This window comes from Herpailurus yagouaroundi, unplaced genomic scaffold (assembly GCF_014898765.1).
Source record: "Herpailurus yagouaroundi ecotype Mexico unplaced genomic scaffold, PumYag 159, whole genome shotgun sequence".
NCBI lineage: Eukaryota > Metazoa > Chordata > Mammalia > Carnivora > Felidae > Herpailurus > Herpailurus yagouaroundi.
Window position 1 is genome coordinate 1,850,563 of NW_024412400.1, and position 13,473 is coordinate 1,864,035.

The 13,473-nt window shown below is 43.4% G+C and overlaps 1 protein-coding gene across 2 annotated transcripts in view; it reads left to right on the forward strand.

Annotated features, from left to right (window-relative positions):
- Positions 1-13,473, forward strand: part of UBP1 (upstream binding protein 1) — a 52,791-nt gene that overhangs the window by 8,795 nt on the left and 30,523 nt on the right. For both annotated transcript variants that reach the window (XM_040479648.1, XM_040479649.1), the window contains exon 2: positions 6,361-6,512. In XM_040479648.1, the coding sequence (XP_040335582.1) occupies positions 6,361-6,512 (152 nt within the window). The remainder of the gene's footprint in view (positions 1-6,360; positions 6,513-13,473) is intronic.

Genomic DNA, 13,473 nt, shown 5'->3' on the forward strand with positions numbered 1-13,473 from the left:
CCCCCCAGAAGGATATATTGGAAGTCCTAGCCCACAGGACCTCAGAATGTGACCTTACTTGGAAATAAGGTCTTCATAGAGGTAATCAAGCAAAAATGATGTAATCAGGGCAGGTGCCGGTATCCTTATAAAAAGGGAACATTTGGGCACAGAGGAAGACTTAAGTGAAGGCACACTGGTTGCTGCTGACCATGTGATTGGAGTGATGCGTCCACAAGCCGGGGAACATGAAAGATGTCACCAAATCTCAGAAACTGGGAGAGAGGCCCAGAGGAGAGCCCGCTCACAGCCCTCGCAGGGCACCAACCACACTGACACCTTTGTTGCAGACTTCTGGCCTCCGGAGCCGAGGGACACACATTTCCGTTTTAAGCCATCCGGTTCTGGGTGCTTTGTTGTGACGGTCCTGGGAAACTAACGTAGTCAACTCTGTCTCTTAATGATGACTTTTCCTCTGAAGCCCTCTCAAGCGATGGCGGTCTGTTTCCACAGGCCTAGGGAAGGACCCCCTTCCTTTCATTGCCATCTCAAGCCACTCTTCCTGTCTCCTTCCTCGCAAGACCTCCCAACTTTGAATTTCATGTTACCAAACATCAACCAGTCACCCAATTATTGCAGTCATCTTAGTGATTTCTGGGTCATTCCTCATTCCCCCCCCCCACCCTACCCCCCCGAGAGAGAGAGGAGAGCGCGAGTGAACAAGGGGCAGAGAGAATCCCACGAGAGGGAGAGCGCGTGGAGCCCAAAGTGGGGCTCGAACCCGGGAACCATGAGATCGTGACCTGAGCCAAAGTCGGACACTTAACCGACTGAGCCACCCAGGCACCTGGGTCGTTCCTCATTTTTAAAATTTTAGGTCCTGGTTCACTGTCACTATCTGACACTATTGCTGTTTTAATTTTTGGTGATTCAGAAGACACTTAAATGGGCCTTCTAGTAGCCTGACATTTCTGTTCCTTGTATCTTTCTTACAGTGGTATTATCTTTAGCTACTCAATCTTATGGTTAGACCTTGACATTTCCAACCGTGCAACCCACATATAATCTCAAATTCAGAGTTAAGCGTTAACTACCACCTTCTACCCTCCCAGCTCATTCCTTTAGGACCCTCCTCTTGCTCTGTCATTTGGCCCGTCTACGGTCGTTGATTGGACTCCGTTCGCCTTCTTGAACGCCTTTTTTTCTTCAGCCGCTTTTAATTTCCATGTGCAGTTGTTGTAATTACTTCTTCCTTGTTAATATTCCGTCTCTCTTGGCCCTCTTGCTTTATTCCCCTCCCACCTTTTTTATTGTAGCAAAACTGTAACCCTGATTAAATGTGACACCTAACACACCTAAGCAGCTGAATGTGGTCTAGAGAAGCAGTGAATGGGTCTTACTTGAAGTTCACAGCCTCGGCATTCAAGTGCATCCTTTTGCCACAGCTGCGACTGTGCTGCTCCCACGGTGGCCTCATCCTCTGCTCCCCACCCCTAGCACTTGATGATTCCAGGACACTCCAGGACCCCTCCTCATCTCTCCCACCTCTTCTCCCCATTCCCGCTTTCCAGTGATTGATTCCCTTTTTCTTTAAACACAATATCTTTATTTTTTTAATTTTGTTTATTTATTTAGACCCAAGTTAGTTAGCATATAGTGGAATAATGATTTCAGGAAGATTCCAGTGATTCATCCCCCATGGATAACACCCAGTGCTCATCCCAACAAGTGTCTTCCTTAGTGCCCCTTACCCATGTAGCCCACCCCCCACCCCAACCCCTCCAGCAACCCTCAGTTTGTTCTCTGTATTTAAGAGTCTCTTCCATTTTGTCCCCCTCCTTGTTTTTATATTTTTGGTTCCCTTCCCCTATGTTCCTCTGTTTCGTGTCTTAAAGTCCTCATATGAGTGAAGTCATATGCTATTTGTCTTTTCTCTAATTTCACTTAGCATAAAGCCCTCCAGTTCCATCCACGGACTTGCAGATGGCAAGATTCCATTCTTTTTGATTGCTGAGTAATACTCTATTGTGTATACGTACCACATCTTATCCTGCTTTGGTTATTTGGGCTTCCTGAGTCAGTCAGTTGGTAAATTTCATCAGTCCTGGAATTGCTCAGCCTTTAGGTCAAATACTGCCTCTGTGATGTTTTCCTCTTCTGGGAATTCGATTCAGTGTAAAATTGTCTCACCTTGTCCTTTGTTTCTTAATGTCTCTTTGCATTTTCCATAACTTCTTTTTACCTATATATTTCTGTTTGAGCTGCTGCTGTTAAAGCTAAGTGCTTAATTTTATCAATTTTGTTTTCCAGTTTTAGAAGTTCTGTTCCTTTTTATTTTACTGTCCCTTAAAATTTTCTCTTCCTTGCAGATCATTTGGGCTTGTCTTTTATTTACATCTTCTTAAATTTATTTTGAGAGAGAGTGTGTGTGAGTGAGCAGGGGAGGGACACGGAGATGGGGAGAGAGAGAGAGAGAGAGAGAGAGAGAATATCCCAAGCAGGTTCGATTTCACAAATGGTGAGATCATGACCTGAGTGGAAACCAAGAGCCAGTCGCTCAACCAAGTGAGCCACCTAGGTGTCCCTGGGCTTGCCTTTTGTATTTCTTTATACAGAGTAAGCATAATTTTATAGTATAGGTTCAATAATTCCAGCATCTGAATTCTTTGGGGGTATCAGTCTGTGTCCAGTTAGGAAAATAGAAACCATTTAGAGAAAGATGTAGTGAAGTATTTGCAAAGGTGCTGGAACAGTTTGGGGAGGAGGGCTTGTTACCTGGTTGTGCCTGGCCTAGAAATTTCCTGTAGCCACCCTCTGTGCGCTTGCCCGCCTCTGTCTTTTCCTACTCCCTTTTCATTTCCCACCAGTGCTTCCCTTTGGGATGACTTAGCAAGACTCCAGCTGGCAAGAAGTCTTGTATATGTAGTTTCAGACCTCGAACCCCTCTGCAACAGAGGCGGAAAAGAGCTGAATACCAACAGACAGATCTGGAACTGGGTGCATGCCATCTGTTGTTTTTGCTGTTGGTTCTTGCTCCCAGAGTCTTGTTTGTCTTTGTGTGCCTGGTTATTTTTGGGTACTGGCATTTCAAAATTACTTGTAATAATTTGAAGCCTTGAGACTTTTCATTTGCTTGTCTGATCCCTGGGAGCTCTACCTGTCTGGGATGTGGGATTACAAAAAAACAGTTGACTCCTGGGACTTTCTTTCCTAAGGTTCGGCTTAGTAGACATGAGGATCTTAAATTACCTAGATGCCTGTTTTTTTCATTTTAATAATTGATTATTAGGGCTGCCGTTGGTTCATTGATTCAGCAGGCATTTGAGGCTCTAAATGTTGGGGTGAGTCAGTGAAGTGAAACAAATTTGGGAGATGGTTGTATACTTAGGGGTGGTACAAACTTAAGTCCTGTGTACTGTGGGAAGGTGATAAGCTCTGTGGGAAGATAGCACAGGACAAGGGGAGTTGGGAACACGGATGGGCGGACTGCAGTTGGCAGGCTGTCGCTGTGAAGATGACATTTAAATGAAGCGAAGGGGATGGACATCAGCAGAAGAGTGGCTCCAAACCCAGCACCAGTACAGATGCCTTGAAAGAGGCAGGGTGGGGGCGCCTGGGTGGCGCAGTCGGTTAAGCGTCCGGCTTCAGCCAGGTCACCATCTCGCGGTCCGTGAGTTCGAGCCCCGCGTCGGGCTCTGGGCTGGTGGCTCGGAGCCTGGAGCCTGTTTCCGATTCTGTGTCTCCCTCTCTCTCTGCCCCTCCCCCGTTCATGCTCTGTCTCTCTCTGTCCCAAAAATAAATAAACGTTGAAAAAAAAAATTAAAAAAAAAAGAAAGGCAGGGTGGGAGGCTGGTGTGGGGGCCAGGGGCAGTGAGGACAAGTAGAAGAGGGAAGAAGAGCAGAGTGGGGGCCTTGCCGGGACCCTAGTTCAAATGAATTGGGATTTCAACAGCAAAGGATCTTTTTTTTTTTTTTTTTTTTAAGATTTTATTTTTAAGTAATCTCTACACCCAATGTGGGACTCGAACTTACAACCCCGAGATCAAGAATTGCATGCTCTACTGGCTGAGCCAGCCAGGTGCCCCTTTTTCTCATCCTTAAAATGCTTACGTATATAGAACATAAGAATATATATATTATATATATACGCACATATATATATGCGCATATATATATAATATATATATATTATATATATATGCTCATCTACCATGGAACAATCATGATTGTTTTTCATGAAGAGAGTTGCTCTAAGTCTTAAAGCACCGTTTCTCAGCCTCCTGAAAAGTTTTTATATCTGCCGCAAAGTTTTAGATCTGTGCCCCTCGGGTGACCCTCAGGTTGCAGTGTTGAGAAGAACTCTAGAGGATTGAGGACCAGTGCTACGGTGTGTTTCTCAGTTATACTTAAGTGCTTAGGAGCGTGTTGGCAATTCCCAGGTGCGAAGAGGGCTAGTGGGTAATTAGTCTCTGAATAATCAGTCTGGTGCTTTAATAGAGTGTGTGCGGGGAGGAGCGAACGCAGTGCAGCCTTTCTCTCCCATCTCATTTATTTACACTTTTGGTTTTAAATTGAATTTAATTAAAATGGACTAGCCAAATATCTGAGTATGTTAACAGCTTTTGAGGGGCGGGAAGCAATTCAGACAAGCCCTTGCTAGTGGTGTTGATAAAGTAGTTATTCATTTGGATATTTTGTTATTACTTTACTTTTTTATGGAGGAAGGAACATAGAGACATTATCAAGATACAGGTGTACAGAACAGCGATTTATCTCCAAAGCAAATACCTATAATTCATACATTAATGGTGGGAATGTAAAATTGTGTATCCTCTTTGGAAAGCCCTTTGGTAGTTCCTTAGAAAGTTAAACAGAGTAACCATATAACCTGGCAGTTCTCCTAGGTTTACACTAGCAGCAGCAGCCCTGATGCCCCAGGGTGGATAAACAGACTGATCCATCTGTTAGATCCGTCTGATTGAAGGGAGGATCATCCCTAAATGGGAATGCTACAACAGCGGGACCTTGAAAACCTCAAGTAAAAGAAGCCAGTCTCAAAAGGCCATGGGATTCTCTTTGCATTAAATGTTGAGAATAGGCAAGTGCATGGGCACCTGGCTGGCTCAGTAGGTTGAATGTCCGACTTCAGGCTCAGATCGTGATCTCGTGGTTCATGAGTTCGAGCGCCATGTCGGGCTCTGTGCTGACAGCTCAGAACCTGGTGCCTGCTTCAGATTCTGTGTCTCCCTGTCTCTGCCCCCCTTCCCTGCCCACACTCCATGTGTGTGTGTCTATCTCTTTCAAAAATAAATAAACATTAAAAAAAAAAAAAAAGAAAAGGCAAGTGCATAGAGACACAGTAGGTCACTGCCAGGACTAGGGTTAGGGTCGGGCAATAGGGCTGGGGAGTGACTGCTAACGGGCATGAGATTTCTTTTTGGGGTGATGAAAATGTTCTGGGATTAGATAGGATAACTGTACAACTCTATTAATATGCCAGAACCCACTGAATGGTTAAAAGGGTGAGTTTTTATGGAATGTAAGTTATATCTGTGCTGTTTTTGTAAAAAAGCAAAGCAAACACATCCATGTGTTTGGGTTAACAGAGAAGAGTATAGGCAGTGCCCCAGAAGCCCCCCCCCCCGCATCCCCCCAGCCGGTGCGCCAAGTTATCCTTGGGGAGATAGCAGCTGCTTCTGCAGCAACTGTCTGCTTCTCAGAAGAAGCCACTGTTTCAGACGAAGCCTGAAGCTTTATGCCCAGCATTTGCCAGGCCTAGCGGGGCACTTTTTGTAAAGTACCGTCTTAATCAGACGCTTCTTTGTGATTTTATGGTGCCAGTGTGACCTACCTTTCAAAACAGGTAGCTATGCACTTGCTCTTTTTTTCTTATAGAAATAATGTGGAGTTTAAGGTTTTTAAAGAGTTTTTTGAAGTAGCAGACATATTGTTAGATCTCCTGCTTAATCAGCATGGACTTTATTAACTATTAAATACTTCTCATTTTATCTGCCTAATCATAGCTGCTCCCCCACTCTCCCCCCCACCCGACCCACGCTGGAGAGATGGGTTATTAATACTGTCTTTTGGGGGAGCCAGATTAACATTAATAGTTCTTTCATTCTACATGACGTTTCTGGGCTTAACTTTTATTTTATTTATTTTTTTATAAAAGTTTATTTATTTTTTTAAGTAGCGCCCGGACCTCACGCGGGGCTCAGACTCCTAACCCCAAGATCAGAAGTTGCGTGTTCCACCAACTGACCTAGTTGGGTGCCCTTGAACTTAAAGTTTTAAAAGAAGCTACCCCTACATGTTTTTATATGCTTTCAAGTATTTTAAACTCAAACTCAGGTCAATGTTGATTCCTTTGCCTTTCAGCGATGTCTTGGCATTGCCCATTTTTAAGCAGGAAGATTCCAGCCTTCCGTTGGATGGTGAGACTAAACACCCACCCTTTCAGTATGTGATGTGCGCCGCCACCTCGCCAGCCGTCAAACTGCACGACGAGACGCTCACTTACTTGAACCAAGGTTGGTATGGCTGGATCGTGTTTTGCCGGAAGAACTTCGATATATCCACGGTGGCACTACAGCCTAGTCTGCCGGTAACAGCTTGCAATTCGATTATGTTTCTTAAGTTCGACAGCTTCAGTTAACAGAAATTGTCGGCATTTTACTGTGAGCCAACGAGGTAAAAGTTTGTGGAAGCCGATTTGCATCAATAAGGTCTGTGGAACGAGATTTATTACAGGGTTTTTCAGACCAAATCCAGAGGAGGAGCAAGTAGGAAAGGATGTCAGTTATTTTTAGGAACCCTGGTTTCAATATGGAACTTGAGAATGAATCAGAAATCCAGCTAGCAAGGAACCTGGGTCTCAGGCCTGAAGCAGGTTTGTGCTGAAAATAGACAAGCTGCACCAGGATGGGGTCTGTGGCTAAAATAAACCGTGTCAAATTTTGTCCACCCGTATCTTGTCTGCACTTGATGAGAATATTATGTTTTGGTGATATGAAAATGAGAGCTGGCAGAGCGGAAAACGGATGTGGGTGTAGAATTTACTTTTGGAAATTATAAGGGATTTTTTCTGAGGTGCCTTTAGCAGTCTGGGCATGGGCCAATGTGACTGACCAAATTAAACAAAAGTACTTTGTTACACAGCTATTCATTTGTTGGATATACATACTGAAAGCATGTTGCTCCTTTAGATTTCTTTTAAATCTAGAGTTTCCTTTTTTCTTTTCTTTAAAGTTTATTTTTGAGAGCGAGAGAGTGAGCAAGGGAGGGCGGGGGTCGGTGGAGGGGAGAGAGAGAGAGAATCAGTCCCAAGCAGGCTCCGCACCGACAGTGCAGTGGCCCAGACTCACGAGCCATGAGATCATGACCTGTGCCGAAATCAAGAGTTGGGTGCCTAACCAACTGAGCCACCCAGGCACCCCTGAACTTTTATTCTTGTAAAAACAGTAGTGCATACTCTAATTGTAGAAGGATTGGGAAATACCTCAAGAGATAAAGATGAAAACGGACTGTAGCTGCATCCCGCCAAGAATACTTTTTAGTATTTTAAATGTTGTTTTGGGTGTATTTTCTTGTGTATATTTCAACAAAATTGGAATTAACACCTGTTCGCTTAAGATATATTATCATTATTTTTCCATCATTAAATAGGATCTTTAATTCCTTGAACTGTGAGCTGTAGATTTTAGATAATTATGAAATAATAGTATTCTGAAATACGGAAGAATAACTTATGCTAGCCTTTCATTTGATCTGTAAATTGAGGATCCATGAGGTTTTACAACCCAGGTTATTCTACCATAGCACCCATAGCAGTACCCTAACTTTGGTGTTAATATTGTTTGGGTAGGCCTTCTGTTGTTTGAGACTTAAGTGTCATATTTGAAAGAACCTTAAGTGTATATGGTAACCTGTTTTAGATATAAAAAAATATCAGAAGAAACTATGTAGGGGCGTGGATATCCGCTGTAGCTTTATTTCTAATGACAAGGGAGTCACGTGCATTTCTCTTACTTGGGGAATAGTTGAGTAAGTTCTGTTGCGTGCATACCATGGGATGATCGAGTACACACAGACCCCTGTTTAAAGGAATGTGTTGGATGTGTCTGTCTGTTGGCCTGGGGAAACATCCATAATTTATCACTGTTACTATTAAACTGGGAAAAGATCTCTCATGTTGATAAAAGTTGCCAGCCACCATCTATAGTAATGACGTATTAGACTGACGTTTGCTGAGTGTTCACAATGTGTGAAGCATTGCACTAAGTACTATATGTGTGTTATTTAGTTCCCCAATAACTCCCGAAGTTTTATTAATCCGTTTTAGGAGTGCCTGACTGGTTGTCCGTAGAACAGGAGACTCTTGATCTTGGGGTCATGAGTTCAAGCCCCCTGTTGGGCATAGAGCTTACTTAAAAAATGCATTTTACAGATTCGTAAGACAAGGTGAGAGCAGTTGATTAAATTGAATTAATGGATAGATGCACTTACGAGCTAGCCAACACATAGGAAGTCCAATACGACCTTTATTGCTGTTCCTGTCACTTACAACTAAGTAGCTTTAATGGTTTCTGATCACACTGGAAACCAACTATTTAGACCTTGGTTGATGTGTTAGTTTCCTGTTGCAGCTGGATGAGCAGTTTTTGGAAATTGCTAGAACCCAGCCTGGTACTAGATACCTGTTCCGTGACTCAGGAAGTTTGCCAGGTTTGTTGGAAAGTATATTATCACAATCTTTTAAATAAGCCAGTCAGAGTTTTAAACTGTAGAAATAGCATTTTTGCACTGCTTAGGAACTGTGGTGGGCAGAATAATTGTTCCCCAAAGATGTCCATGCCCTAATCCCCAGAACCTGTGAATATTTTACCTTATATAGCAAAAAGGACTTTGAAGATGTGGTTAGATAAAGAGTGTTAGGGGCGCCTGATGGCACATGTGACACTTGGTCTCAGGGTGGTGAGTTCAAGCCCCACATTAGGGGTAGAGAATACATTAAAAAAATAGTAATAAAGGGTGTCGGGATGGAGACATTATCCTGGATTATATAGGTGGTCCCAGTGAAATCACAAGCGTCCTTATAGAGAGGGAGGTAGGAGAGTCGGAGTCAGATTTGAAGACCCAGGAAGAGGCCATGAGCCAAGGGATATTAGTGGCATCAAAAACAAAACAAAAAAAACCCCAAAAACCACAAGGAAGTGGGTTCTACCCTAAGGCCTCCAAAAGGAACACAGTCCTGCTGACTGCTTGATGTTGGCCCAGTAGACCTATGCTGGACTTCTGAATTCCAGAACTGTGTGATAACAAGTTTGTATAGTTTCAGGCCACTGAGTTTGTCGAAATTTGTTGTAGCGGCAGTAGACAACTATGATGTCAGCCGAAGCAAATGTGTACCAGGTGGCTGATCTCCAGGGTGGTGCGGCGTAGGCCACTGCTGTGTGTTATCAGAGCTGTTTCCACAAGGTGGGCAGCGTCTACTCTTAGAGTCTAGATGAAAACACTTGCATCATATGGTCCCGCCTCCTTGCTTACCTCTGAAGGCCTTGCCAAAGCTGGGTCTCGAAAGGGCATCTCACCAAGTCTGAGCTCTTGTGCTTGTGCGTGTGTGTGTGTGTGTGTGTGTGTGTGCGCGCTTGCGCATGTGTGTATATTCACATATGTGAACTGTACACACATGTATAATGCATATATGTGAATATAGTGTATTTGTGGAGCACCCGTTAATGACGGAGTAAGAGGTATCCTAGACTGTTGTGAGGCTGTCAGACAAGGAAACGAATGTAATGCATTGCGGTTACTTGCAAAGGAGTCATAATGCAATTTAAACAGCTCTAGATTGAATTAGTTCTTAATTTCGGCGTAGACCGGTAAGCCATTTAAACTAAGAAGGATTTTGAAATCTTATTACCTGTAATATTGCACAGTGGTGGATAAAGCATTATATTAAATGAACCCTGTGCAAAATGATACAATAGTATAACCAGCCCTTGCAAACCAGGCTGTTTTTCTCTTTGGCACAGCACTTTGGGAGTGTTTATTGTAATACGGTATTTATTCAGCTGCTAAGGAAAAGATGGTTAATTCTTGGCATTTTCCTCAGGGCTTTTTGAATATAAAGTTTACTCCCAGGAGAGGGTCCTGAGGGCCTCGTGTTGGAGAGAGTAGTGATGGACTGGCTGTTGGGAGCTTCACATAGCAGTGGCTCCCCAACTGTAGCATGCTTTGGGGTTACCCGGAGGGCTTGTCAAAACGTGATTGCTGTGCCCCATAGAGCTTCTGTCTCTAGAGGTCTGGAGTAGGGCCGGAGAATTTGCATTTCTGACAAGTTTCCAGGTGATGCCGCTGCTGCTGGTCTGGGGACCCCTGCTTACGTATTTTAATCACCTTGAATATTCAGGCAAGTATGCAAGCTTCCTTCACCACTGCCTTTTATGGATGGGTCTCCTCAGTTGAGTGTTGGCACATGCTTGTGCCATTCTTTGGCTGTAGCTCGGTCACCGCTGGTAGGTAGCCTACCCTTAAAGTTCATTGCTCCCCTTCTGCCTCTTGGGCAGCCATTGCTGAAGAATATTTGCCATGGCATAAAACCATAAAGAAAAGACAAATTCTGTGTGGTCTTAGCGTCCTAGGCAGGTGTAAATTGGAGCAAGTTTTCCAAGTTGTATTCGATGCCTCGGAGCGTCAGTTTTTGTTTTGAACAATACAAGCACAGAGTTTAAAAACTATATTTGTGTTTTCCTGTTTATGCTTGAGCAGCTAACCTCCTCTGCCCTTAGGTTACAAGAATTAGTCTCACTTTGCGAAGTGAAAGACTGTAGTCCAAATGCCGCGGAGCCCTGGAGGGTGGAGTAAAGGCAGCTGGCTCTCCCCTGGAGTGGGGATCTGGCCGCTGTTGGTCCGCCCCTTGTCTTACAGCTCCACCTGAGTCCTCGAAGCTTCCCTCCTTATGGTAGGGATGTGACTTCTGAACCCCTTGATTTTCCCAGGTCAGCTTTTTGCTGCTGTCGGATGAGAAATACCTACTCATTGGAAGGCCAACTTCTATTTGGAGAACCTAGGTTTTAGGCCCTAGGAAATAGCATGTCTGTTGGATTAAAAATACTGTTAAAAAAAGAGAAGAGAGAAGAAAACCAATATGTAAGAAATAAAAACTTGGAAAGAAAAAAAAGAAAAATACTGTTAAACGATAGAAGTTTCAAAAAAGAATATATTTCTTGTTAATTTCATTTGACAGCTGTGCATTTCCCTGAGGTTAGCTGTGGTTCTTTTTATAGATTAAAGTTCTATATTAGGACCTTAGGAATCAATTCTGTGAACTTAGCCATGGGGGGTGGTGGGGACTGTCACACCTTGGGCTCCGTGTTGCTCTGGAGTCCATCTGAGGAACCAAACTGGGTGGGGATGTGAACTCACAACAATTATAGTTTGCAACTCTGTCAGCCAAAAGAATAAAAAGTCAAAACTTCAGGGGTGCCTGTGTGGCTTAGGTTAAACCTCGGACTCTTGGTTTTGGCTCAGGTCATGATCTCATGGTTCTTGAGATCAAGCCCTGCATTGGGCTCTGTGCTGACAGTGCACTCTGCTTGGGATTCTCTGTCTCCCTCTCTCTGCCTCTCCCCTACTCTTGCGAGCGCGCGCGTGCGCGTGTGTGTATGTATGTGTGTGTGTGCACATTCTCTCTCAATAAAACTTAAAGTCAAAACATGAAAGGTAAGTTCAGAATATAAAGTTGGAAACAGGACTAGTGGGAGCCTGGGTGGTTCCATTGGTTAAGTGTCTGACTCTTGATTTTGGCTCAGGTCGTGATCTCCCGGTTCGTGGGTTTGAGCCCCACATTGGGCTCTGTGCTGACAGCACGGAGCCTGCTTGGGATTCTCTTGTCTCCCTCTTTGCCCCTCCCCTGCTCTTTCACGCAGGTGCATGCATGCTGTCTCTCAAAAATAAATTAATAGACATTTTTTACAGAGTTTAAAAGAAAATAAAAAAATTAAAATAGGACTAGCAAATCAGAGTACTGCTGTTGTGTTAACTGTATACTCCACTGATACTGGAGTCTTCTTTATATTTCAGTTAAAACCTAGACATGTTTCTGGAAACTATATTATTAAGAGATTTATGGAAGGGGATCAAACAGAAGGAGAAATTAAACCAATGAAGGCCTGGTTGTTCAGTGAATATCATCTCTTTTTCAAAGATTTTATTTTTAAGTAATCTACACCCAACGTGGGGTTGGAACTCACAAACCTGAGATCAGAAGTCGCTTGCTCTACCTACTTAGGCAGCCAGGCGCCCATAGGGAAACCATTTAAAGAAGAGCAAGTGTTACAGAGCCTGTTGTAGAAACTTACTTTGGATTTTAGAATAGAAATCGACAGTGCTTTAATACAGGAGCAACGAATCCTGAGATCTGTTTGTGAAAACATTGAACTTTGTATTGAGCACAGAGGTGTCCTGTTAGGTTGACTAGGAAAAATCATACAAAGGAAGACAGGAACATGGAGATGTTGTCCTTATTTGATTTGTTTTTTTTTAAGTTTATTTATTTTGAGAGCGAGACGGAGACAGCGTGAGTGGGGGAGGGGTGGGGGCGGGAGGGGGTGGGAGGAATCCTAAGCAGGCTCCTCGCTGCCAGTACAGAGCCCGATGCGGGCCGAACTCAGGAAACTCAGATCAAGACCTGAGCCTCAACCAAGAGTCAGAGGCTTAACCGACTGAGTCACTCAGGCACCTGATTTGATATTTTTTCAGTGCTGAGAATTTTGAGATTTTGAGGATCGTAAAATAATCCTCACAGGACAAGTTTTCCCTCCCTCCTGGGCAGGTTATTTCTCCCCTGTCCTCACCTACTTGGTTTTTAATTAAACATTTTTTTATTGATGTGATAATTAACACAAACATTTTGTTAATTTGCCTAAATTTTTGTGAGGTTGAGTGTACTTTTAAATGTATAATAGTATAGTTTTCAAAATACCTATTCATATGCTTTATTTTAAAATTTATTTCTTACTGTTTTTCTGAGTTTAGATCCATTGTTACGTATGCTGCAAATTTAACTTTTTAAGAATGTCTTTTGCCATGGTGTTAGCTAGTGGTAATCTCAATCTGTTGAAGGACTTAAGGACTTTTTCTTAGTAACATACTATATGCAATGGTTTTCCTTCACCAGCCTTGGAGTGATTTGGTTGTGATTTAATAACCTTTTGTTGTATTTTGACCATATGATCTAGTACCTTCTGTATATTTTTATACAGGGTATGCGCCATTGGAGTTGTGGACTAGATCATAAATATCCTCAGCTTCATATGATGCATACCAGACACACTCCTTTTTTTTGTTTGTTTTTCAAGTAGATTTATTTTTGAGAGGGAGCATGAGCGAGTAGGGGTGGGCAGAGAGGGAGAGGGAGAGGGAGAGAGAGGATCCCAAGCAGGCTCCACACTGTCAGCACAGAGCCCGATGTGGGGCTTGATTCCGTGA